Genomic DNA, 25,979 nt, shown 5'->3' on the forward strand with positions numbered 1-25,979 from the left:
GATCATGTGAAAATATAATATTTGTGTCATTCTCAAAACTTTTGGCCATGACTGTAGAGTCATTACAAACAGAGTGACTAGGTATGAGCAAGTACTGAAGTATTTGGACTCGCTATACTCGTACCGAGTATACCTTAATACTCGGGTATTCGGTACGAATAGCGAGTCCAATGATAGTCAATGGAAAATGCGAGTAATTGTCTGCTGAGCGGTCTGGGGGCTGAGGAAAAGGCTAAAAAATGTGTAAATGTTAAAAAATGTATGCTGTAAACAAATGTATATAGCACGGGGGCACCTGGTCAGGGGCTGCACGATTGTTTTTACCCCACTGTTTCACTAGAATGTGCAAACACTATTTTAAGTCCTTTGGTTTTTTGCCGGAAGAGTGGGACTTGTATGCCACTTATGCAGTGCCAGTGATATATCAGAAGAAGTACCGTAAGAGCGAGTGATGATGGAGGCAATCTACTGACACCTAAGTGTGTAAGTGGTGTAAGGAGAGCAATCTGCCCTATGGGTAGGGACTGTGTTTTGGTTAACGCAGGAAGAAGCCACCCATCATCATCATCATTATCACAAGGGATTCACAATTATAAAGCTTGGACTATTGTCCTTGTTGTGCCACTGCCCAATGTGTAGGCATAGGTTTAGTGTCTTGCAAACATTAGCCCTAGGGGCTGTATCATGGTTGATGAAGGAAGCAAGGCAGGTCTGAAGGGCCTAACAATTATGATAAAGCCAGGACTACTAGCATAGAGGTGGCCGTGTCCAGTGTCCAGGCATAGCCATAGTGTCTCCAAAAATTAGCCCAAGGGGCTGTATCATGGTTGATGAAGGACGCAAGGCAGGTCTGAAGGGCCAAACAATTATGATGAAGCTAGGAGTCGGACTACTAGCATAGAGGTGGCCGTGCCCAGTGTCCAGGCATAGCCAGTGTCTCCAAAAAATTAGCCCAAGGGGCATGATAGCATGGTTGATGAAGGAAGAAGGGTCTCACTCTCATCACAAGTGCCTCCGATGGGAAATATTAATAAACGTAACATTTTTTTTAGCTTATTGACCATGAGTTACATGTGTCAGAAGCAGGTTTTGAAAACATGTGTAAGAAGAAGAAAAGGGGCTTGTATGGGAAGGGAATGGGATGGATGTGATCACCAATTTTTTAAAAAATTGTTAGGTGACTTTAGGTTGGGATACTGTCATCTGGAGGGCTTAAATACTGTTGCGAAATCCAGTCCTTGTTAAATTTTATCAGAGTCAGCCTGTCTGCATTCTCTGCAGTCAACCGTGTGCGTGTATCTGTGATGATTGCCCCAGCGGCACTGAAAACACGCTGTGACATCACACTAGCAGTAGGGCAGGCCAGCACCTCCAAGGCATAGAAGGAGAGGTCGGGCCAACTATTCAGCTTGGATACTCAGTAATTAAACGGTACAGAAGCGTCAGGAAGGATGCAGGTATGGTCACTTAGATAGTCGTTGACCATCTTGTTCAACTTCTCCCTCCTTGACATTGACCTTGGTGATGAGCCGGTTTATTGAAGATGGCCCAGTTTGTGGACATTTTACCACCACCTCTTTTGGACCTGCTTGGCGTATCTCTCCCCATTAATGCATGCTGTTGCATAGAGCTGGTATCTCTGCTAGCAGTGGTGTCTGAGGGTGCTGTTGCCATCAAATTATCGACAACAGCCTTCTTGAAGGATTCCATTGTGAAACCCCTTGGTGACTGCAACAGTAGCGAAGGAAATTTGTCCTTGTACCGTGGGTCTAAAAAGGTGGCCAACCAGTATAGGTTGCTATTGAAAATGTGGATTACGCGAGGGTCTTGGCACAGACAGTCAGATATGAAGTGTGCCATGTGTGCCAAGCTGCATAGAGGCAAATTTTCTGTGACCCCTGAAGAAGGAACAATACCCATCCTCTCCTCACACTGACTTTCCTCCTCCACCTCCTCCTCTTCAGCCCACCCATGCTGCACAGACATGAAGCTGGAGTTTGGATTCCCCTCTGTAGCATGACGTGTCCCTTCGGTACCACTGAAAAAGAAGTCCTCTCCCTCTTCATTTTCATCTTCCTCTTCATCCCCCAATGTTACCTGATGATATTGGCTGGGCTGGGTAGGATCACCCATTGTGAAATCTTGCTCCATACCCAGCTGCTGGGAACACAAAGATTCCATTTTTTGATTGTGCAGCGATTTTTTCAGCAGACATAGCATAGGGATGGTTATGCTGATAATAGCCTGATCACCGCTCACAAGCTTGGTGCAGTACTTAAAAGTTATCAAGCACCTCACAAATATCAGAGATCCACACCCACTCTACAGTTGTTATGTGTCTTGGCTGAGTCTCAGTGTGACGGGCATGTTTAAGCTGGTATTCAGAAAGTGCCCTTTGCTGCTCACTTACCCTTGCCAACATAATATATGTTTAGTTCCGCCGTGTTGGCAGGTCGCAAATCAGTCTGTGGTTTGGCAAATTGAATTGCTTTTGAAGCGCTGCAAGACCGGCAACAGCGCTTGAGGAGTGGCGGAAATGGGCGCAAATACGGCGCACCTTCTCAAGTAGGTACGGTAAGTCAGGGTATGTTTTTATACATTTCTGCACCACCAGGTTCAACACGTGAGCCATGCATGGCACGTGTACCAGCTTCCCGTGCTTTAAAGCCGCCACCAGGTTACGCCCATTGTCGCAGACAACCAGACCAGGTTGCAGTGGGGAGAGCCACTGATCAGTCTGTTGTTTTATTCCTTGCCAAATCTCTGCTGCAGTGTGTGGTGTATCACCTAAGCAGATCAGCTTCAGCAGAGCGTTTTGCCGCTTTGCCGATGCGCTGCTGCACAGCTCCCAACTTGGGAGTGATGTGGAGGGTAATTCAGTATAGGATGACGAGGCAGAGGAGGAAGAGGGGAGACTGGACGTATATGATGAGGCAGAAACCCTGATTGAGGTTGGGCCCGCTATTCGTGGCGTGGGTAGGATATGTGTTGATGGTCCAGTTTGAGACTTTGTCCCACCCTCCACCAGGTTCAGCCAGTGTGCTATGACAGAGATGTATCGTCCCTGGCCACAAGTACTTGTCCACGTGTCTGTTGTAAGATGGACCTTCCTGGTTATGGCGTTAGTGAGAGCACGCTTTAGATTGTTTAAGACATGCTGGTGCAATGCGGGGACAGCACAGCGGGAAAAATAGTGCCAGCTGGGAACGGAGTATCGTGGGGCAGCCACAGCCAAAAGATCACGGAAAGACTGTGTCCCCACAAGCCTAAATGGCAACATCTCCACGGCTAGCAACTTGGCAATGTGCGCATTCAGTATTTGTGCTTGTGGGTGCGTGGCTTGGTATTTATGCCTCCTTTCATACATAAGGGGCACGGACAATTGGACGCTTTCCTGGGACAAACAAGTGGATGAGCTTGTTGTGGCCTGTGTCTGTGCAACCGCAGCTTGTGAGCAAGAGGTATGATGATCACCTGCTTCTTGCCCAGCAGATTGGTGAGGCCGTATCACAGGCGACATGGCAGTGTTTTGACCCGCAGTCACAGACACTGATTTGGTACCCTGTTGTTCAGCCCACCGACTAGGGTGTTTGGCTGCCATGTGTTTCCGCATACTGGTGGTGCTTTGGTTTCCTTTGCCCTGGCCTCTGCTCAGCTTCCTATGGCAGATGCTACAGATGACAACATTTGGTTTAGAAGGACTATCGGAAAAAAAAATTTCCAGACAGCAGCTGAACGCATCCTTGCCTTGATTTGGGGCACAGAGGGATTGCTCTTGGCAACAGTTGACACACTTCGCACTCTGCTCAAACCAGTAGCCCTTGGTGGCTTTGTTGGTACTACGTATCCACCTTCATCCTCTGTGCTGCTGTGCTGGCTATGCGTGCCAACGGCCCAGGTCGGATCGGTGGTCTCATCATCGACCACCTCGTCATCCATGTCATCCTCATTCCGTGTTGATATTGGTGACTGGACAGATGGCAACTTTGTGCCATCACCATCAGCCTCCACCTCTTCACCCGGTATATCACGTGGATGAAAGTGGCTTTCTTCTGGACATGGGGTTTAAAATATTTGGCTATCTTCAACAGACGATACCCCCTCACGTTCTTCTTCAATGTCGCGCGGTGAGAGGCCAGAGGCAACAAAAGAAAATGGACCAAACAGATCCTCGGAGTGACCAAGGTTGGGGTCAAATGTTTCCTGTGACTCCTGACCGGGTGATGAACTAAGAACAGGTTGAGAATAGGATGACCCAGCTGTCACGTCCGCCATGTCTGTTTTGCCTCATGAACCCCTGGAGCGGTGTGCACGCGCACCTTGTGTCTGCTATCCTGCTTGTTCCCTAGAGCAGTGTGCACACTCACCTCATGTCTGCTGAGCTGCAAGATGCCTGCGTTTCTGCTCTGTTCTGCAGTCATCTCGTCATGTCTGAAACCTTGATCATGTGACGTTTCCTAAGATCCTGCACTGTCTGGTTCTGCAATCATCTCGTCATGTCTGAAACTCTGATCATGTGACCTTTCCTAGGATCCTGCACTGTCTGGTTCTGCAATCATCTCGTCATGTCTAGAATCTCTGATCATGTGTCCTTCCTAGGATCCTGCACTGTCTGGTTCGGTGATCATCTCGTCATGTCTGAAACCCTGATCATGTGACTGCGCTCTGTGATCCTGGAGCATCTGAACTAGGACGTTCTCCCCTGGTCCTGACTCGGAAGAGGAGGTGCTGTGCCCTATATCAGACCACCCCTTCCTTTGCTCAGGGCCTGATTATTGTGTTGCTTCCCTGCATGGCTGTTGGTCTGTGGGGTTGCTCCCTCTATTCTGTGCCTTTGCACTTTGCTCTGTATGCGACTCTGCACACGCTCCGTGCTCGTATTCCATCTCTTGTCTTGTGCCATGTCTTGTGTTGTCTCTCGTGCCATGTTTGTCTTTGCCATGCTTTGCCTTGTAGTCCTTCCGCTGTTCTCTGCTTTAGTCTGTTTTGCTATGTCTCGCCTTAGCTATTCTTTGCCTTGTAGTCCTTCCTCTGTTCTCTGCCTTGCCTGTTTCGCCATGTCTGGTCTTTGCTATTCTGAGCCTTGTAGTACTTCTCATGTTCTTGTCTCAGCCTGGTTTTCCGCACTCTGTCCTCTGGTGCTCTCTTGCACATTTCCAAGTCTAGTCCCTAGGTCTTTCCTTGGCCCGGCTCTGGGCTTCTGCCTACGCTCCGCTGCTAGACTCTGTCCTCTAGTGCTCTCTTGCACATTTCCAAGTCTAGTCCCAAGGTTCTCCCTTGGCCCGGCTCTGGGTTTCGGCCTACGCTCTGCTGCTAGACTCTGTCCTTGCTCTGACCTGGCTCTGTTTCTGCCTATGTTCCGCTCCGAGTTCCGTACCTTGTTTCTTGCCTAGTCTTGCCTTGTTCCTTGCCTTGTCCTTGCCTTGAACCCAGGCGTGGGTTCCCCTTGGCCGTCTCCTGTGCCGTGGTAAGTGCCTCGTGTTTGTGTACAGCCGTGTGCACTGGCCAGTGTGGCGTGCCTCCTGCGTGGCTCCTAGCACGCACCCTGGTGTGGCTCCTAGCACGCACCCTGCCTTGAACCCTGGCGTGGCTCCTAGCATGCACCCTGCCTTGAACCCTGGCTTGGCTCCTACACACACCCTGCCTTGAACCCTGGCGTGGCTCCTAGCACACAGCCTGCCCTGAACCTGGCGTGGCTCCTAGCTCGAAGGTTCCTTTGCCCGCCTCCTGTGCCTTAGTCGTGCCTCGTGCTGGCGTTACAGCCGTGTGCATTGGCCAGTGAGGTGTGCGTCCTGTGTGGCTCCTAGCATGCGTCCTGCCCTGAACCCTGGCGTGGCTCCTAGCACGCACCCTGCCTTGAACCCTGTCCCTGGCGTGTCTCTTTGCACGCGCAGAACTCTGTCTTGTACCTTGTGTCTTGGTGTGTCTCTACACACGCACTCTGTCTTGAACCTTGTGCTTTGGCGTGTCTCTACACACGCACTCTGCCTTGTACCTTGTGCTTTGGCGTGTCTCTACACACGCACCCTGTCTCGTTTTGTGAACCCTGGCGTGTCCCCTACACACGCACCTTGCCTTGCACCTAGCCTTGAATCCTGGCGTGTTCTCTACACACGCACCTTGTCTTGCACCTAGCCTTGGACCTTGTCATGTTCCCTTACACGCACCATGCCTGGATATCTATCGTGCCTCCTTGCCTGAACCCTGGTTGCCTGCCGGATGCCCGGAACCTGCCGATTGCTGCCAGAGATCGTAAGCTGGATGACTGCGGCCTGATGTCCGGAACTGATGTCCGCAGCCTGATGCCTTGATCATGTCGATCGTCGCCAGCGGTCCGGAGTCTGATGCCATTGTGCCTTTACCTGTACCTAGGCGTGCCACCTAGCACATACTATGCTATGGACCTTGGCGTCCCCACGCGCGCACCTTGCACGTTTTGCTTGTTTTCACGTTTAATAATAATAATAATCTTTATTTTTATATAGCGCTAACATATTCCGCAGCGCTTTACAGTTTTGCACACATTTTCATCACTGTCCCCGATGGGGCTCACAATCTAAATTCCCTATCAGTATGTCTTTGGAGTGTGGGAGGAAACCGGAGTGCCCGGAGGAAACCCACGCAAACACGGGGAGAACATACAAACTCCTTGCAGATGTTGTCCTAGGTGGGATTCGAACCCAGGACTCCAGCGCTGCAAGGCTGCAGCGCTAACCACTGAGCCACCGTGCTGCCCTTTGCACTGAATGTGATCCTGAAGATCTTAATGAAGATACCTTGCACTTACCTCTTGTCTTGCCTTGCTTCCTGCTTGTCTCTGGTCATCAGACACTCCCGTAGTGTCCCCCTGAGCCGGCCGTCTGGTCCCAGCAGTCGTGGTGGCTCACACCCTTGGTCTTGCCCCTGACACTCCCTGTATAGGGGGTGGATTCTCACAAGGTCAGCTCGCCCGCGGTGGGTGGGTGCCACGACCCAGAGGGTCCACTCAAAAAATGGGCTCAGCAGGAGCTGAGTCCGTCACAGATAATCAGGCCCTGGACTCCGCTGGTACCTCAGCTACTCTTCTGATGAAGAATCTGACCTGATCTATGTCCTCTGAACTCGCTTGGAAAATGGCGGTACCCCGGCCACTCTTCTGATGTGAATCAGACCCAGCACTTGTCCTCGGAACTCGTTTGGAAATGATGGCAGCCAGAGTAAGAAGACTTTCCTGTCTACCCACAGTCCTCCCCACTGGAACTCCGTGTCTCGTCCGCGACTCCTGTATCTTGACCGATGCAGGTGCTCGTTTCAGATGTCGGATCAATGTTGTTTGTAGTGTTTGTGTTAAACTCTGGTTTCTGCTGAAGGGAAATTTTTTTTTCCTTCTTTCCAGCCCCGTAAGAGGGGGCTTAAAGAGGGGGGTACTGTCACGTCCGCCATGTCTGTTTTGCCTCATGAACCCCTGGAGCGGTGTGCACGCGCACCTTGTGTCTGCTATCCTGCTTGTTCCCTAGAGCAGTGTGCACACTCACCTCATGTCTGCTGAGCTGCAAGATGCCTGCGTTTCTGCTCTGTTCTGCAGTCATCTCGTCATGTCTGAAACCTTGATCATGTGACGTTTCCTAAGATCCTGCACTGTCTGGTTCTGCAATCATCTCGTCATGTCTGAAACACTGATCATGTGACCTTTCCTAGGATCCTGGACTGTCTGGTTCTGCAATCATCTCGTCATGTCTAGAATCTCTGATCACGTGCCCTTCCTAGGATCCTGCACTGTCTGGTTTGGTGATCATCTCGTCATGTCTGAAACCCTGATCATGTGACTGCGCTCTGTGATCCTGGAGCATCTGAACTAGGAAGTTCTCCCCTGGTCCTGACCCGGAAGAGGAGGTGCTGTGCCCTATATCAGACCACCCCTTCCTTTGCTCAGGGCCTGATTATTGTGTTGCTTCCCTGCATGGCTGTTGGTCTGTGGGGTTGCTCCCTCTATTCTGTGCCTTTGCACTTTGCTCTGTAGTGCGACTCTGCACACGCTCCGTGCTCGTATTCCGTCTCTTGTCTTGTGCCATGTCTTGTGTTGTCTCTCGTGCCATGTTTGTCTTTGCCATGCTTTGCCTTGTAGTCCTTCCGCTGTTCTCTGCTTTAGTCTGTTTTGCTATGTCTCGCCTTAGCTATTCTTTGCCTTGTAGTCCTTCCTCTGTTCTCTGCCTTGCCTGTTTCGCCATGTCTGGTCTTTGCTATTCTGAGCCTTGTAGTACTTCTCATGTTCTTGTCTCAGCCTGGTTTTCCGCACTCTGTCCTCTGGTGCTCTCTTGCATATTTCCAAGTCTAGTCCCAAGGTCTTTCCTTGGCCCGGCTCTGGGCTTCTGCCTACGCACCGCTGCTAGACTCTGTCCTCTAGTGCTCTCTTGCACATTTCCAAGTCTAGTCCGAAGGTTCTCCCTTGGCCCGGCTCTGGGTTTCGGCCTACGCTCTGCTGCTAGACTCTGTCCTTGCTCTGACCTGGCTCTGTTTTTGCCTATGTTCCGCTCCGTGTTCCGTACCTTGTTTCTTGCCTAGTCTTGCCTTGTTCTTTGCCTTGTCCTTGCCTTGAACCCCGGCATGAGTTCCCCTTGGCCGTCTCCTGTGCCGTGGTAAGTGCCTCGTGTTTGTCTACAGCCGTGTGCACTGGCCAGTGTGGCGTGCCTCCTGCGTGGCTCCTTGCATGCAGTCCTTCCTTGAACCCTGGTGTGGCTCCTAGCACGCACCCTGGCGTGGCTCCTAGCACGCACCCTGCCTTGAACCCTGGCGTGGCTCCTAGCACGCACCCTGTCTTGAACACTGGCTTGGCTCCTAGCACGCACCCTGCCTTGAGCCCTGGCGTGGCTCCTATCACACACCCTGCCCTGAACCTGGCGTGGCTCCTAGCACGAAGGTTTCTTTGCCCGCCTCCTGTGCCTTAGTCGTGCCTCGTGCTGGCGTTACAGCCGTGTGCATTGGCCAGTGAGGTGTGCATCCCGCGTGGCTCCGAGCACGCGTCCTGCCCTGAACCTTGGCGTGGCTCCTAGCACGCACCCTGCCTTGAACCCTTTCCCTGGCATGTCTCTTTGCACGCGCAGAACTCTGTCTTGTACCTTGTGCCTTGGCGTGTCTCTACACACGCACTCTGTCTTGAACCTTGTGCTTTGGCGTGTCTCTACACACGCACTCTGCCTTGTACCTTGTGCTTTGGGGTGTCTCTAGACGCGCACTCTGCCTTGTACCTTGTGCTTTGGCATGTCTCTACACACGCACCCTGTCTCATTTTGTGAACCCTGGCGTGTCCCCTACACACGCACCTTGCCTTGCACCTAGCCTTGAACCCTGGCGTGTCCCCTACACACGCACTTTGTCTTGCACCTAGCCTTGGACCTTGGCGTGTTCCCTAACACGCACCATGCCTGGATATCTATCGTGCCTCCTTGCCTGAACCCTGGTTGCCTGCCGGATGCCCGGAACCTGCCGATCGCTGCCAGAGATCGTAAGCTGGATGACTGCGGCCTGATGTCCGGAGCTGATGTCCGCAGCCTGATGCCTTGATCATGTCGACATCGCCAGCGGTCCGGAGTCCGATGCCATTGTGCCTTTACCTGTACCTAGGCGTGCCACCTGGCACGTACTATGCTATGTACCTTGGCGTCCCCACGTGCGCACCTTGCACGTTTTGCTTGTTTTCACGTTTGCACTGAATGTGATCCTGAAGATCTTAATGAAGATACCTTGCACTTACCTCTTGTCTTGTCTTGCTTCCTGCTTGTCTCTGGTCGTCAGACACTCCCATAGTGTCCCCCTGAGCCGGCCGTCTGGTCCCAGCAGTCGTGGTGGCTCACCCCCTTGGTCTTGCCCCTGACACTCCCTGTATAGGGGGTGGATTCTTACAAGGTCAGCTCGCCCTCGGTGGGTGGGTGCCACGACCCAGAGGATCCACTCAAAAAATGGGCTCAGCAGGAGCTGAGTCCGTCACACCAGCGTTATCTGTATGGACAGTAGACTGTTTTGTCACGGACAATTGGGCGCTGCTAGAACATTTCGTGGAGGCCTTGTCAGCCATCCAAGACAGTATCTGCTATTGTTCTTCTGGCTTTCAGGCCCGTTTATGTTCCAGATCAGGAAATTTCACCAGGAAACTAGATGCATCAACCTCCTTCAATCTCTCAGACTCTGTGCCTTGTTGGGCAACAACGACCCCACGTCCACGTCCCTGTCCCTTCACAACAGCCTCTTTAGGAATTTTGGATTTTTCTGCCATAGTTGCAGATGTTCAGATGTAGATATTTGGGAACAAGGACCAGTTAGTGCTTTGTGGAAGGTAGCACTACAGCCTAGTATTGCTTTGTGTTTTACAAACAGCACCGCAGCAGCAGAAAAAAATTGCCCTGAGGTCTAAGGTGAGATTACGCACCCCAGACACCACACAAGACAGCGGTGATGGCTGCATGTCAGTTGTGCAGTACCGTGCGTGCTATTAGCTGTGAACACAGCACGGCAGCAGCACAAAAAAACTGCCCTGAGGTTTAAGGCAAGAATACGAAGCCCAGACACCACACAAGACAGCGGTGCTGGCTGCGTGTCAGTTGTGCAGTACCGTGCGTGCTATTCGCTGTGAATGCAGCATGGCAACAGCACAAAAAAACTGCCCTGAGGTTTAAGGCAAGAATACGCAGCCCAGACACCACACAAGACAGTGGTGCTGTCTGCGTGTTGGTTGCGCAGTACCGTGCGTGCGTACCATTTGCTGTTATTATGTGAACGCAGCACGGTAGCAGCACAAAAAACTGCCCTGAGGTTTAAGGCAAGAATACGCACCCCAGACACCATACAAGACAGTGGTGCTGCCTGCATGTCAGTTGTGCAGTACCGTGTGTGCTATTCGCTGTGAATGCAGCACGGCAGCAGCACAAAAAACTGCCCTGAGGTTTAAGGCAAGAATACGCAGCCCAGACACCACACAAGACAGTGGTGCTTCCTGCGTGTTAGTTGTGCAGTACTGGGCGTGCTATTTGCTGTGAATGCAGCACGGCAGCAGCACAAAAAAACTGCCCTGAGGTTTAAGGCAAGAATACGCAGCCCAGACACCACAGAAGACAGTGGTGCTGTCTGCGTGTTAGTTGTGCAGTACCGTGTGTGCGTACTATTTGCTGTTATTATGTCAACGCAGCACCGCAACAGCACAAAAAACTGCCCTGAGGTTTAAGGCAAGAATACGCACCCCAGACAGCACACAAGACAGCGGTGCTGGCTGCGTGTCAGTTGTGCAGTACCGTGCGTGCTATTCACTGTGAATGCAGCACGGCAACAGCACAAAAAACCTGCCCTGCAGGGGTAAATGTGACCTAAAAAAAAGCTGGGAAAACGGTTACTACTCGGTCCCTGACCTTATACTTTCAGCTCTGAAAAGAGCTTTTGGGTTTCACAGAGGATTTCTGGCTAATTTGCACCAAAAAACACAACTCTCCCTACAGCTGCTCACACTCTCCCTACACTAGCTGTGTTCTGCATGCAATGTGCAGAAAATGGCGGCGGCAGGCAGGGCTTAGTGCCAGGCTATGATTGATGACTCATAGGAAGCTAGGCAGCCAGCCAATCATAGTAATGCCGCCCACAACCAAGAAGGGCGCGGCATTACTGTGATTGGCAACTGCTGGGTGGGAGAACCGAATAGCGAGGCGAGTAGTGAAATACTTTGGTTCGAGTACCGCGATTACCGCATTACTCGCCAAGTACCGAATACCCACGAATATACTCCCTCATCCCTAATAGTGATCTATTTCAAGTGTTTATTCCTGTTAATGTTGATGATTATGGCTTACAGCTCATGAAAACCCAAAGTTCATTATCTCAGTAAATTAGAATACTTTATAACACCAGCATGAAAAATGATTTTAAAATCTGAAATATTGGCCTACTGAAATGTGTGTTCAATAAATGCACTCAATATTTGGTCCGGGCTCCTTTTGTAACAATTACTGCATCAATGTGGCGTGGCATGGAGGCGAACAGCCTGTGGTACTGCTGAGGTGTTATGGAAGCCCAGGTTGCTTTGATAGCAGTCTTCAGCTCATCTACATTGTTGGGTCTGGTGTCTCTCATCTTCCTCTTGACAATACCCCATAGATCCTCTATGAGTTTAAGGTCAGGCGAGTTTGCTGATCAATCAGGTGCCAAGTCCTGCTGGAGAATTAAATTTCCATTTTCCAAAAAGCTTGTCAATAGAGGGAAGCATGAAGTGCTCTAAAATTTCCTGGTATATGGCTGCGCTGACTTTGGTCTTGATAAATCACAGTGGGCCTACACCAGCAGATGGCATGGCTCCCCAAACTATCACTGATTGTGGAAACTTTTCTTAACAATCCTTTCAAGGCTGCGGTTATTCCGGTTGCTTGTGCACCTTTTTCTACCACACTTTTTTCTTCTACTCAACTTTCAATTAGTATGCTTGGATACAGCACTCTGTGAACAACCAGCTTCTTTAGCAATGAACTTTTGTGGCTTACCCTCCTTGTGGAGTTTATCAATGACTGCCTTATGGAAAATCTGTCAAGTCAGCAATCCTCCCCATGATTGTGGAGCCTACTGAAACAGACTAAGGGGCCTTGTTAAATGCTTAGGAAGCCTTTGCAGGTTTTTTGTTAATTTTTCAAATTTACTGAGATAATGACTTTTGGGTGTTAATTGGCTGTAAGACATAATCATCAACATTAACAGAAATAAACACTTGAAATAGATCACTCTGTGTGTAATGACTCTATATAATAAACGAGTTAAACTTTTTGTATTGAAGAACTGAAATAAATTAACTTTTTGATGATATTCTAATTTTGTGAGAAGCACTTGTAGTAGCAGATGAGCAGAGTCTCAGTATATCCTTTGTGATGTTTATACAACAGTCAATGTATCCTATTTGATGTATATACACATAACATTTGAAGTGAGTTAATTAAATGTTTGACCAAATATAGCAGGATCATTTTTAAGTTGATAATTTTGTATGGTCCCCAAATTATGTTACAAATACCCAAATGGCCCTTGACAGAAAAGGTTTTCCCACCCCTTCTCTAAAAGTAGCGTCAACTAGCCAAAAATATCTCCAAAAGAGTGTTCCAATCTCAGATTCTCTCTAAGGTGCCACCCTACATTGGCTGCTGAATAGAACATCTCCCAAGCCCACTTAAATTCGTATATACTTGAGGCCACCAACATTTTAAAGCTTGTAAGACAGCTGCCCTAAACTTACACAGACTTGAAAAAGATCCAGAGACAACATCATTATATACAGGGATTTACTGTTGTTTCCTGAAATGCATTTTTGATGGTAACTATTGGTCCAGACCACGGGCAAATTCTACTTAATATTGTAAACCATATAATGTAAATATGAATAACACAATGCAATCATTTAACTAATTTTCTATATGTTAATAAGGGATAAAATTAAAATACATTTTCTACATACATTTCTGTAGTTCTGGATATCTTTGTAAATATCCGTACCAGGAATGTTTCCAAGAGAACTGTATGATGGACTGAAAAAGAGAAACAAAATTGGACATTTTAAAGGGAATCTGTCATGTTCCCAAACACTATTACCCTGCAGATATGATGTTAATCTGCAAGTTAATGGCAATCTAAAACTATGCGGCCAAAGCACTAAAAGCAGGGCTACCGTGAGGCAATTAATTTGTTTCCTCCCGGCAGCCTCTGGCGTTCAATTATAGATTTGTTTCGGGGCGGCTTCTGTTACTGCTTATTACACAGTAGGTGACAGCTGTAACCACTTCCTGGCACATTGACTGACAGCCGTCACTGCACCGATACACTGAAGAGCCGGCTGTCAGTTAAGTGCCAGGACGTGGTCACAGTCACCACTCATTGTGTACTGAGCAGTGACTAAAGTTGTGTCAGCCGCTTCTCTATGAATGCTGGAAGGAATATTTCCTCCTGGTAGCCAAGTAACCCCATATCTGCAGGTTAATAGCGATTGTGGACGTAATAGGTTCCCTTTATCAACCAAAACAATACCAAAGCAATACCACATATTGTGGCAATGTACTATTATTATTTACTACTATTACTATTATACTAGAATATGCTATTACTATTATTACTTTATTATAGATATTATAAATATTTTACATTATCATAATCTTTTATAATACTTAACCCCTTCACGACATACGGTGCATGTTATGTCTCCCCTTTGCATCTTTTCTGGCACACGTCAGCTAATTTGATCAGCTAGCATGTGCCACTAACAGCCTCAGGAGGAATAGCAATCCACCAGTGGCTGATAACATGGTAAATGCCGATGTCAATATCTGACAGCGGAATTTAGCATGCATTTGTTTTCTTAAAACAGAATGTATCATCAAAAAACAGATACTGAAGTGTGTATTTTTTTTATCAGTTTTTATTTTCTAACTGTTGATAGTTATCATTATGGGGCAGTTATCTTATCTGAGCTGTTGTTCTGCTCTGTGAACAGAATAAGGAGATATACTACAGCCACATGAATGTAGTAGATGGATGTCTAGCCATTGGTCTCATGTCCTAGGCATTCTCTGTGACTTTACAAAAGTCAATGTGCAGTGAAAGTGTAGAGGAGAGCTATGACTACCACATATGGATAGCCTAGGTTCCACTGTTATTTGCCTCCAGTTTTATATTCTAATAGAGATGTTACCTTTTCTTGTCAGTCTGCCTGTGACCGACTAACTGAAAAAAAACCCTATTAAAATATAACTTTTATTAAGTACAAAAATAACAATATAAAATTGCACAGATGTCCCCTATTATAAAGCCTAGCAAAAAAAAACGGGCTATTGTATTGCTGGAAAGAGATAAGGTATAGCAGTCAAACCAAATCTAACCAGCTGAATCTGCCAATCAAATCATGTGGTCAGAAAAACCTGAATCATAGCAGTTAAAAACTGCACAATGCTATTATAGCCCAAAAACCTCAAAAAAACGGAAAAAAAAAAAGGGGAAATGGACATAAAGAAGATGTATAAAAGTTGATAATACGTGCTACCATCTGATAACAACAGCCGATGTGAAGAAAAGAGTGACCTGGCCCTATACAAAATGACTATCTGAACACCTACCTAGGTGTGGAGGTTGGCACCCTAAGAAATGTAAGAATAGCGCCCCTGCTCGTGCGATGGCTATCCCTAATCTTTGTTTGCTTTCATGATTTCTGACAATTTGTTATCAGATAAGCCGTTCCTGTTTACCTACCATTGAGTCATCATTGTGTCTGATGGGCAGTTCTTTATCTGGGTACTTGATGTGACAATTTTTATATATACTTCATATACATAACATAGTGGTTTTGGGAAAGGGCATAATTTGCTACAAATTTATATGTAACTGGTTCTACTGTGAGTGTTATGCATCTATTCAGACTGTCTGGACTTTCTACCTTTCCTCACATGCATATATGATTGTATAAATCTACTTTACTGCATTCATGAAGATATTCTAAGCAAATGGATACAGGCCATCTGGCCCTCTGTTTCTAATCTGTCGTCTTATAGGATGATATAGGAGATTAGGGATAGCCATTGCACGAGCGGGGGCGCCATTCTCGTATTTCTTAGGGTGCCAACCTCCGCACCTAGGTAGGTGTTCAGATAGTCATTTTGTATAGGGCCAGGTCACTCTTTTCTTCACATCGGCTGAGTGAAATTGTTATCAGATGGTAGCACATATTATCAATTTTTATACATCTTCTTTATGTCCATTTCCCCTACTTTTTTTCCGTTTTTTGAGGTTTTTGGGTTGTAATAGTATTGTGCAGTTTTTAACTGCTATGATTCAGGTTTTTCTGACCACATGATTGGATTGGCAGATTCAGCTGGTTAGATTTGGTTTGACTGTTATACCTTATCTCTTTCCAGCAATACAATAGCCCGTTTTTTACTAGGCTTTATAATAGGGGACATCTGTGCAATTTTATATTGTTATTTTTGTACTTAATAAAAGTTATATTTTAATGGGGGTTTTTTTTTCAGTTAGTGGTTATAGGTAACCCTTGTTCACATTATACTTGTTAGTTGCAGTCTGCCTGTGATAATAATCAGGTGGATATATAATATTCTAGAGGACAGGAAGTGTCATCCTACAATGTGGATAAGTGGTCAGCATGAAAACTGCAAGGTTTCAAACATTTCCACGAACTGTTAAAAATGTTCAAAGTAAAAATTTGATGTAAACAATAAGTCATATTTTAAAGGTACATTTTCTTTAATGTACTGTGAATAATTTGTACACCAACAATGTTTTTCTGAAGAGATATACTATAGTTTTGTGCCTTTCCCCCAATGACGAGTAAAGGGTCACCATGTTGGTTTTTACTGAGTATAGAGAAGGAACTGTCTCCGTAATAAAGAGCAGCCAAATGCAATACTAAAACAGCATAAATATTACCTGCACATGGCCAGTAAGCTAAGAAATGTTTGCAATCTGCTATTATAGATCACAAAAGTAAGTGATAGTTAATGATGTGGCAGCACGGTGGCTCAGTGGTTAGTACTGTTGCTTTGCAGCGCTGGAGTCCTGGGCTCAAATCGCACCAAGGACATCTGCAAGAAGTTTGTATGTTCTCCCCATATGTGTGTGTGGGTTTCCTCTGGGTTCTCTCTGCTTTTTTCCGCACTCCAAAGATATACTGATACGGAATTTACATTGTGAGCCCCAATGGGGTCAGTGACTGTAAATTGCTGTGGAATAAATATACAGTGGGGCAAAAAAGTATTTAGTCAGTCAGCAATAGTGCAAGTTCCACCACTTAAAAAGATGAGAGGCGTCTGTAATTTACATCATAGGTAGACCTCAACTATGGGAGACAAACTGCGAAAAAAAAATCCAGAAAATCACATTGTCTGTTTTTTTTTCATTTTATTTGCATATTATGGTGGAAAATAAGTATTTGGTCAGAAACAAGCAATCAAGATTTCTGGCTCTCACAGACCTGTAACTTCTTCTTTAAGAGTCTCCTCTTTCCTCCACTCATTACCTGTAGTAATGGCACCTGTTTAAACTTGTTATCAGTATAAAAAGACACCTGTGCACACCCTCAAACAGTCTGACTCCAAACTCCACTATGGTGAAGACCAAAGAGCTGTCAAAGGACACCAGAAACAAAATTGTAGCCCTGCACCAGGCTGGGAAGACTGAATCTGCAATAGCCAACCAGCTTGGAGTGAAGAAATCAACTGTGGGAGCAATAATTAGAAAATGGAAGACATACAAGACCACTGATAATCTCCCTCGATCTGGTGCTCCACGCAAAATCCCACCCCGTGGGGTCAGAATGATCACAAGAACAGTGAGCAAAAATCCCAGAACCACGTGGGGGGACCTAGTGAATGAACTGCAGAGAACTGGGACCAATGTAACAAGGCCTACCATAAGTAACACACTACGCCACCATGGACTCAGATCCTGCAGTGCCAGACGTGTCCCACTGCTTAAGCCTGTACATGTCCGGGCCCGTCTGAAGTTTGCTAGAGAGCATTTGGATGATCCAGAGGAGTTTTGGGAGAATGTCCTATGGTCTGATGAAACCAAACTGGAACTGTTTGGTAGAAACACAACTTGTCGTGTTTGGAGGAAAAAGAATACTGAGTTGCATCCATCAAACACCATACTTACTGTAAAGCATGGTGGTGGAAACATCATGCTTTGGGGCTGTTTCTCTGCAAAGGGGCCAGGAAGACTGATCCGGGTACATGAAAGAATGAATGGGGCCATGTATCGTGAGATTTTGAGTGCAAACCTCCTTCCATCAGCAAGGGCATTGATGATGAAACGTGGCTGGGTCTTTCAACATGACAATGATCCAAAGCACACCACCAGGGCAACGAAGGAGTGGCTTCGTAAGAAGCATTTCAAGGTCCTGGAGTGGCCTAGCCAGTCTCCAGATCTCAACCCTATAGAGAACCTTTGGAGGGAGTTGAAAGTCCATGTTGCCAAGCGAAAAGCCAAAAACATCACTGCTCTAGAGGAGATCTGCATGGAGGAATGGGCCAACATACCAACAACAGTGTGTGGCAACCTTGTGAAGACTTACAGAAAAAGTTTGACCTCTGTCATTGCCAACAAAGGATATATCACAAAGTATTGAGATGAAATTTTGTTTCTGACCAAATACTTATTTTCCACCATAATATGCAAATAAAATGAAAAAAAAACAGACAATGTGATTTTCTGGATTTTTTTTTTCTCAGTTTGTCTCCCATAGTTGAGGTCTACCTATGATGTAAATTACAGACGCCTCTCATCTTTTTAAGTGGTGGAACTTGCACTATTGCTGACTGACTAAATACTTTTTTGCCCCACTGTATATAATATAAGTGAGTAAAATAAATATCTTTCTTTTTTTCTATTTATCTCTTTTTCTCTCTTTTCTTTCTTCTCTCTTTCTTCTGATATACAAAAAAGTCATAATTTTTTAAAATTTTTCATAATATATATGCTGTTCTTCTCTGTTTACTTTGACAATAGCAGAAACTGTCATACTCACTACTGAATACGCAAAATAACAGTAAAAAGTCCAAACAGGATGCCAGCCAGTAATCCCAAATCAATGTCCAAAAGTAAAGATGCAAAAAATGTGAAAAGCCAGATTGCCTGGAAAGAAACATGTATATATAATCTTCGTGTTAATTGGTTTCTCTGTGCCAGTCACACCATATAATAAAGTATTCAAAGTACCAACCTACAGTTAGGTCCATATATATTTGGACAGAGACAATATTTTTCTAATTTTGGTTCTAGACATTACCACAATGAATTTTAAACAAAACAATTCAGATGCAGTTGAAGTTCAGACTTTCAGCTTTCATTTGAGTGTATCCACATTAAAATTGGATGAAGGGTTTAGGAGTTTCAACTCCTTAACATGTGCCACCCCGTTTTCAAAGGGACCAAAAGTAATAGGATGGATTAAATAGTTGTAAATAAAATGTTCATTTCTAGTACTTGGTTGAAAACCCTTTGTTGGCAATGACTGCCTGAAGTCTTGAACTCATGGACATCACCAGATGCTGTGTTTTCTCCTTTTTGATGCTCTGCCAGGCCTTCACTGCGGTGGTTTTCAGTTGCTGCTTGTTTGTGGGCCTTTCTGTCTGAAGTTTAGTCTTTAACAAGTGAAATGCATGCTCAATTGGGTTGAGATCTGGTGACTGACTTGGCCATTCAAGAATATTCCACTTCTTTGCTTTAATAAACTCCTGGGTTGCTTTGGCTTTATGTTTTGGGTCATTGTCCATCTGTAGAATGAAACGACGACCAATCAGTTTGGCTGCATTGAGCTGGATCTGCGCACACAGTATGGCTCTGAATACCTCAGAATTCATTCGGCTGCTTCTGTCCTGTGTCACATCATCAATAAACACTAGTGACCCAGTGCCACTGGCAGCCATGCATGCCCAAGCCATCACACTGCCTCCGCCGTGATTTACGGATGATGTGGTATGCTTTGGATCATGAGCTGTACCACGCCTTCGCCATACTTTTCTCTTTCCATCATTCTGGTAGAGGTTGATCTTGGTTTCATCTGTCCAAAGAATGTTCTTCCAGAACTGTGTTGGCTTTTTTAGATTTTTTTTAGCAAAGTCCAGTCTAGCCTTTTTATTATTGATGCTTATGAGTGGCTTGCACTGTGCAGTGAACCCTCTGTATTTACTTTCATGCAGTCTTCTCTTTATGGTAGGTTTGGATATTGATACGCCTACCTCCTGGAGAGTGCTGTTCACTTGGTTGGCTGTTGTGAAGGGGTTTCTCTTCACCATGGAGATTATTCTGCGATCATCCACCACTGTTGTCTTCCATGGGCGCCCAGGTCTTTTTGCATTGATGAGTTCACCAGTGCTTGCTTTCTTTCTTTCTTTCTATCTTTCTTTCTCAGGATGTACCAAACTGTAGATTTTGCCACTCCGAATGTTGTAGCAATTTCTCGGATGGGTTTTTTCTGTTTTTGCAGCTTAAGGATGGCTTGTTTCACCTGCACGGAGAGCTCCTTTGACCGCATGTTTCCTTCACAGCAAAACCTTCCAAATGCAAGCACCACACCTCAAATCAACTCGAGGCCTTTTATCTGCTTAATTGAGAATGATATAACGAAGGGATTGCCCACACCTGTCCATGAAATAGCCTTGGAGTCAATTGTCCAATTACTTTTGGTCCCTTTAAAAACAGGGTGGCACATGTTAAGGAGCTGAAACTCCTAAACCCTTCATCCAATTTTAATGTGGATACCCTCAAATGAAAGCTGAAAGTCTGAACTTCAACTCCATCTGAATTCTTTTGTTTAAAATTCATTGTGGTAATGTCTAGAACCAAAATTAGAAAAATGTTGTCTCTGTCCAAATATATATGGACCTAACTGTATGTGCACAAAACCAAAGGTTTTATTTACTAGGCATCTCTAGCTGTTATTTTCTGATAAGTATAAGACTGTATAGGCTTCCTGCAAGCTGCCACATTACTGATCCATCACCTAGGTCAACCACCAAATTGGAAGACATGAGACGATGCCTTTAGACATCTAAGTGGTCTTTAATGTACCTCTATACAGTATGTAGGCTATTCATTGTGGCGGAACATACAAAATGATTTACTGTTGGATTTTCTATGAATTAAACAGACAAACAAATTTTGAAATATTTGCACCTAGTATTATATGGTTATTTCCCCTAATAGCAGTAACAGGTGCCAGACAGATGTTATATAGCACAGAGAGTGTTTGTAGCTCCAAAATATAAAGCTTCAAAGGCTACCGTAGGCCTCTTTACAGCCCCTTGATGAAGTGATCCTACTATTAGGTTTGCATCAAGTTCTCTAGTAAGAATTTCATGAGAGAGAATCCTAGCCCCTAAAGTGGTTCACATATATTCATGTATGTTAGTCAAGGGCAGTTGTCAATAAAAATATAACTACTATAGTAATTTAAAAGAAAAACAATGCTACGACAGGAGAGAGTTAATAGAATAGGAACTTACTGTATCCCACTTGTTTTGTCTCCATAATTTAGGAATATCAGACACTTGCCAGAACATCCCCTTAAGATTAGATATAACTATGGCAGCCAAGACCGACTGTAATAAGAAGGAACTCATCTTAACAGTTTATGAGCTACGTTACTTCAGTATTTTTAATAAAAAATGTGTTATTTTACAGTTGGGGTGTTTAATTCATCACAAGGTAGTATAATCATGAATACAGTGCTGTCTAATCCTATGTCCACTGCTATTGCCTAGTTTGTACAATTAGGTAAGGCAAATACATTATGCAGTTTTGAAATTACTAAAGTTTTATTTAAAGGGAACCTGTCACCAGAAAAAAAAAACAATGTTAACCTGCAGATTTGGGGTTAATCTGGAGGTTAATAGTGTTACACTGGTCAACACAAAAAAAAATCATCAGCAAAGGTAATATGTCTGTTTTATTACATTTGATGTGCTGATTCCAAAAATATGCTTAGTTTTGCTCTATCACATAAAGTTTCTGAGATAGAAGTATTTTTGTTATTCTGTTATTTCTGCATTTTCAATGTATATGGTTTTTCCTATGTTATTCCCATTTCTTTGCTTGTCTTACTTAATTGTGAATTTTCTTACAGGGACAACATCAGTAAAGGTTTTAGTGAGTTTTATGGGACGGAGTATTGACAGTGCAGTCAACTAATGATTGCTTCTCGGAAAGTCACATGTTAAGGGGAGGAGCTAACTTATGAGGCGATAAGATTTGAGTCAGTCAGAAAAGTATGGTGATTGGAGCAAGGACTGGTGTGTGAGACTGACAGGAGACAGGCCTCTACAGGGACCTGAGCCCTGCCACAGGGAGATAGAAGGGAATGCAGCGGACAGCCACCATTGTGAGAGGATTTTCACTGCATTTCTGAGAGGGCAGGTCACCTCAGAGGGAAGAAAACAGCTCAGCGGACCTGAAAGCAGCCAATATCACACTGAGAAACTGCCTGTCTGCAAATGTTCATCTGTAAGGAATAGCCTGACCTGTTTACCTCACAACTGTATATAGTTATCTACCAGATTACCTCCAGTAAATAAAGTTCTAAATACAAGCTGCCTCTGTCATCTCTAGGAAAATATCTACATATAGTCGGTCGGCTCATCGCATTTTTTTTTTTAGTTTGTCACCACCATTGCACTGAACTTACTCTACTGTTTGATCTGATTTAAAGGAGAAAAATGCCCCAACAATGTATCAATCATCCAAACAGATTCTGCTATGTGTGTGGTTCTTTTACACCAAAAGGCCAACTACGTTCAATTACGCATGATATTAAAAAGATGTACCAGATGTACTTTAAGTGTCTACTTGGTGAATGAAGACAAAAGCTGGGCCCCTCATGTGATATGCTCAAGTTGTTCAAATGGTCTTCGTGACTGGTTGAATATTAGGAAAGTGGCTATGCCATTTGCTGTTCCCATGATTTGGAGAGAACCCAAAAATCATAGAGATGATTGCTATTTTTGTTTTGTCAAACTGAAGGGCTTTTCTACAAAGAACAAACATAACACTAATTACCCTGAACTTGAATCTGCGATTAGGCCAGTTCCACATGATGGTACCTTGCCAGTTCCTGTACCACCGTTGTCTGGATTGGATGAAAATGAAGTGGAATATGAAGACTATGGAGCAGAAGCTACTGGCGAAGACCTGGAGACCTCAGGTCAAGATGAGTATGTACCTGATGGAGCAGCCGAGCAGCCAGAACGCTTTACTCAACATGAATTAAATGATCTCATCAGAGACCTTTCATTGTCAAAAGATAAAGCTGAACTTCTTGCATCTAGGTTGAAACAGAAGAATCTTCTTCATGATGATGTAAAGGTGTGTTATTACTGAGACAGAAGTAACACTTTAAAACAATTTTTCACAGTTGATGGACCAATAGTGCACTGTAACAATGTGAATGGCCTCTTTGAAGAACTGAATCAAAATTATTTTGTTGTAGATTGGCGATTGTTTATTATCATCCCAGAGAAGTTTGAAAGCAGTGTTTCTTCACAATGGAAATATGAAACCATCAATCACTATTGCGCACTCATATCATCGAAAGGAAAGTTCTGCAAATCTTTCAGTTTTGGATGCTAAACAATATAAGCATTGTTAATGGAATATCTGTGGAGATTTGAAAGTGATTGGTCTGCTAATGGGGAGGCAAGGAGGTTTCACAAAATATTGTTGCTTCTTGTGTTTATGGGATAGTAGAAATAGAGTAGCGCATTATGTTCATCATGATTGGGGACAGAGAAACATCTATGCTCCAGGTAGAGACAATGTTCAGCATACTCCTTTAGTTGCTCCAACAAAAATCTGTCTTCCTCCACTACATATAGGGTTGGGATTGATTAAAAACTTCGTGAAAGCCATGGCAAAGACAAATTCACAAGTGTTCCAGTACATTTCACTGAAATTCTCCAGCATTTCACCAGCAAAACTGAAGGAAGGGGTATTTGTTGGTCCTCAAATGATAAGGAATTGAGATCTTGGAAAACCTTCAAGTGGATCTATAAAAACTTCTTAGGAAAATAAAAATCTCCAGAATATGTTGAAGTTGTTGAGGAAGTGCTAAATGCATACCAATGTCTTGGATGTCGCATGTCTCTGAAAATGCACTTTTTGCATTCATATTTAGATTTCTTCCCTCAAAATCTTGGAGATGTAAGCGATGAATAAGGCGAGTGGTTTCACCAGGACATTAAAGTAATGGAACACCACTACCAGGGTTTTTGAAATGATTCAATGATGGCAGATTACTGTTGGATGTTATATAGGGACAACCCTGAAAAATCGCATCAATGACAGTCTAATGTCAAGCACTTTTAATTTCTGCTGATATTTTGGTTTCTAGTTTGCATATGAAATTATTTTGGTTCAATAAAAACTGTTTTGTAAGGTGAAGCATTTTTTCAGATATGTAGATTACTGTTTTCTTAATGTCGCCAGTATATTTCCTATACCTTATAATAATGATGCTGCTCCATGGAAACTATACGTGCTACAGAAAAACTATATAAATTTCTTAAATCATGGCAAAAAGATGATTCAGAAAAGTACAAAGTTACCTGCGGTGATTACAAAAAAATATTTTTTTGTAGACCTGTGTAACCTGCCCGCACTTAGCCAAACGATGCAGGGAGAAAACTAGCTTCCCCTGGCATCACTCCGGTTTCAGTCACAGGGGTTAGCACCAGTGTGGGTTTAGTTACCACTCTGAGTATACACAGCGGCGGCTGTAACCGTGCCCCTGGCGCAGTCTGACACTGGCACTGCATTGGGGTTGGCTGTCAGTCAGTGCTGGGGATGCTGTTACAGCAAATCATTGTGTTTGACTGAATCCGCGTCGCCCCTGTGACTGAAGCCCAAACACTGCGGGGGGGAATAAAGTTCATTATCTCCTTGCAGCATTTCGCTAAGTGCAGGCACTGGGGAGGTTAACCCCTTTATGACCTTGGACTTATCCATACTTCTAGGTTGATAGGTACTTAACAATTTTGGACGCATGGATACGTCATATCTTTAATGCAGCACTGTATTAGGGTGACTGCTGAATCTTGCAGCAGGGCACCTGGAGTCATCTCCACGAGGGGGTGGCGACAAACCCCCACAACTACAATCACTGTGATTGGCTGTTCAGAATCGAACAGCCATTCAGTGTTTTCAGTGTTTCAGGTAATGAAATTACCTGAAACACTAATGCCCAGCCTACTATTGGTGCTGTAAGAGCACCGAACATAGGCTGGAACCTAGCAACCACGGCATCACCAGGGTTAGCTCTGATTGGTGCAATCAGAAGATAACACCAGAATGCACAGATGCAATCTGATACCACAGTGACCACCCTGTACTTCCTCATTCTAGCTACAAACATGTACAGGGTGGTTATTGTGTTGCTCTGTAGCACTGTGCTGGGTCTTGTGGTGCTACAGACTTTTTCAAGCCTCTGTCATCACTTTTGCTGGTGCTGCAGCTGAAGAAGAAAGAAGACGCTCCTGATCCTTCCCTGATCCATTCCTGATTACAGACCCTAACTAATCCACCCCAATCCCCCACTTCCCTCTTTCCCCCATTTCATCCCTCCCTAACCTCTCCTTCTGCCGCCGAGCACTGATCAGTACTTGATCGCTCGATTTTTGGCGATTTTTTTTTATTTTTCATGCATCCTGCAGCCGCTGAGCACTAATCAAAGATGCAAATCACTGATTCTCACATGTGCTCGCTGTTTTTAAGGCCATTTTCTGTCCTTGTCTGTCTCACCCTTTGTTGCACCACTTTGTGTATGCATCCGACAGCCTCCAAGTCACAGATCAGACACACATCACTAATTAGCATCCGTGCCCGCTTTTGGCAAAGACTCTATTTTTTTTGCACCACCTCTGTGTGTGTGCTGCAGCCATCGAGTGCTGATCACTGACAAACATCACTGATCAGCCTCTGGTTGTTTTGTTATTTTTGCATGTGAAAAAAGATTAGGGACAGTAAAAAATTTTTTTTTGCTTTTTTTTTGTTTTTTCTGTTTTTGGTGTGAAAAAAGAAAAAAAATGATTCGTCGAAAGGACTAGATAATAATAATAATAATAATAATAATAAATTTTATTTCTATAGCGCCGACATATTCCGCAGCACTTTACATTTCAGAGGGGATTTGTACAGACAATAGACATTACAGCATAACAATCACATAGATTATAACAAATACCAAGTGGAATGAGGGCCCTGCTCGCAAGCTTACAGTCTATGAGGAAAGAGGTAGACACGAAAGGTGGGTGGTAACAGTTGCCCTGATTGTATGGACCAGCCATAATGTTAAGTGTGTAACAATACAGACACAGAGGGCTAATGGATGCATAAAGCATGTGGGAACTAGATCTAGACTAGATCAGGGACTGTAAAAATATACTGTAGCAATTGGTGTCTACTACAGTATTTTATACTGAATATAGTCAGGT

General features: G+C 44.8%; 1 protein-coding gene across 3 annotated transcripts in view; it reads right to left on the reverse strand.

Annotated features, from left to right (window-relative positions):
• LOC141087762 (pendrin-like) overlaps positions 1–25,979 on the reverse strand; it is a 323,429-nt gene that overhangs the window by 68,099 nt on the left and 229,351 nt on the right. For all 3 annotated transcript variants that reach the window (XM_073573563.1, XM_073573560.1, XM_073573561.1), the window contains 3 exons: positions 21,003–21,098; positions 18,524–18,630; positions 13,454–13,523 (listed from right to left, as the gene is read on the reverse strand). In XM_073573563.1, the coding sequence (XP_073429664.1) occupies positions 13,454–13,523; positions 18,524–18,630; positions 21,003–21,098 (273 nt within the window). The remainder of the gene's footprint in view (positions 1–13,453; positions 13,524–18,523; positions 18,631–21,002; positions 21,099–25,979) is intronic.

The sequence above is a fragment of the Dendrobates tinctorius genome, unplaced genomic scaffold (genome assembly GCF_039654945.1).
Source record: "Dendrobates tinctorius isolate UK_male_01 unplaced genomic scaffold, ASM3965494v1 ptg000035l, whole genome shotgun sequence".
Lineage (NCBI taxonomy): Eukaryota > Metazoa > Chordata > Amphibia > Anura > Dendrobatidae > Dendrobates > Dendrobates tinctorius.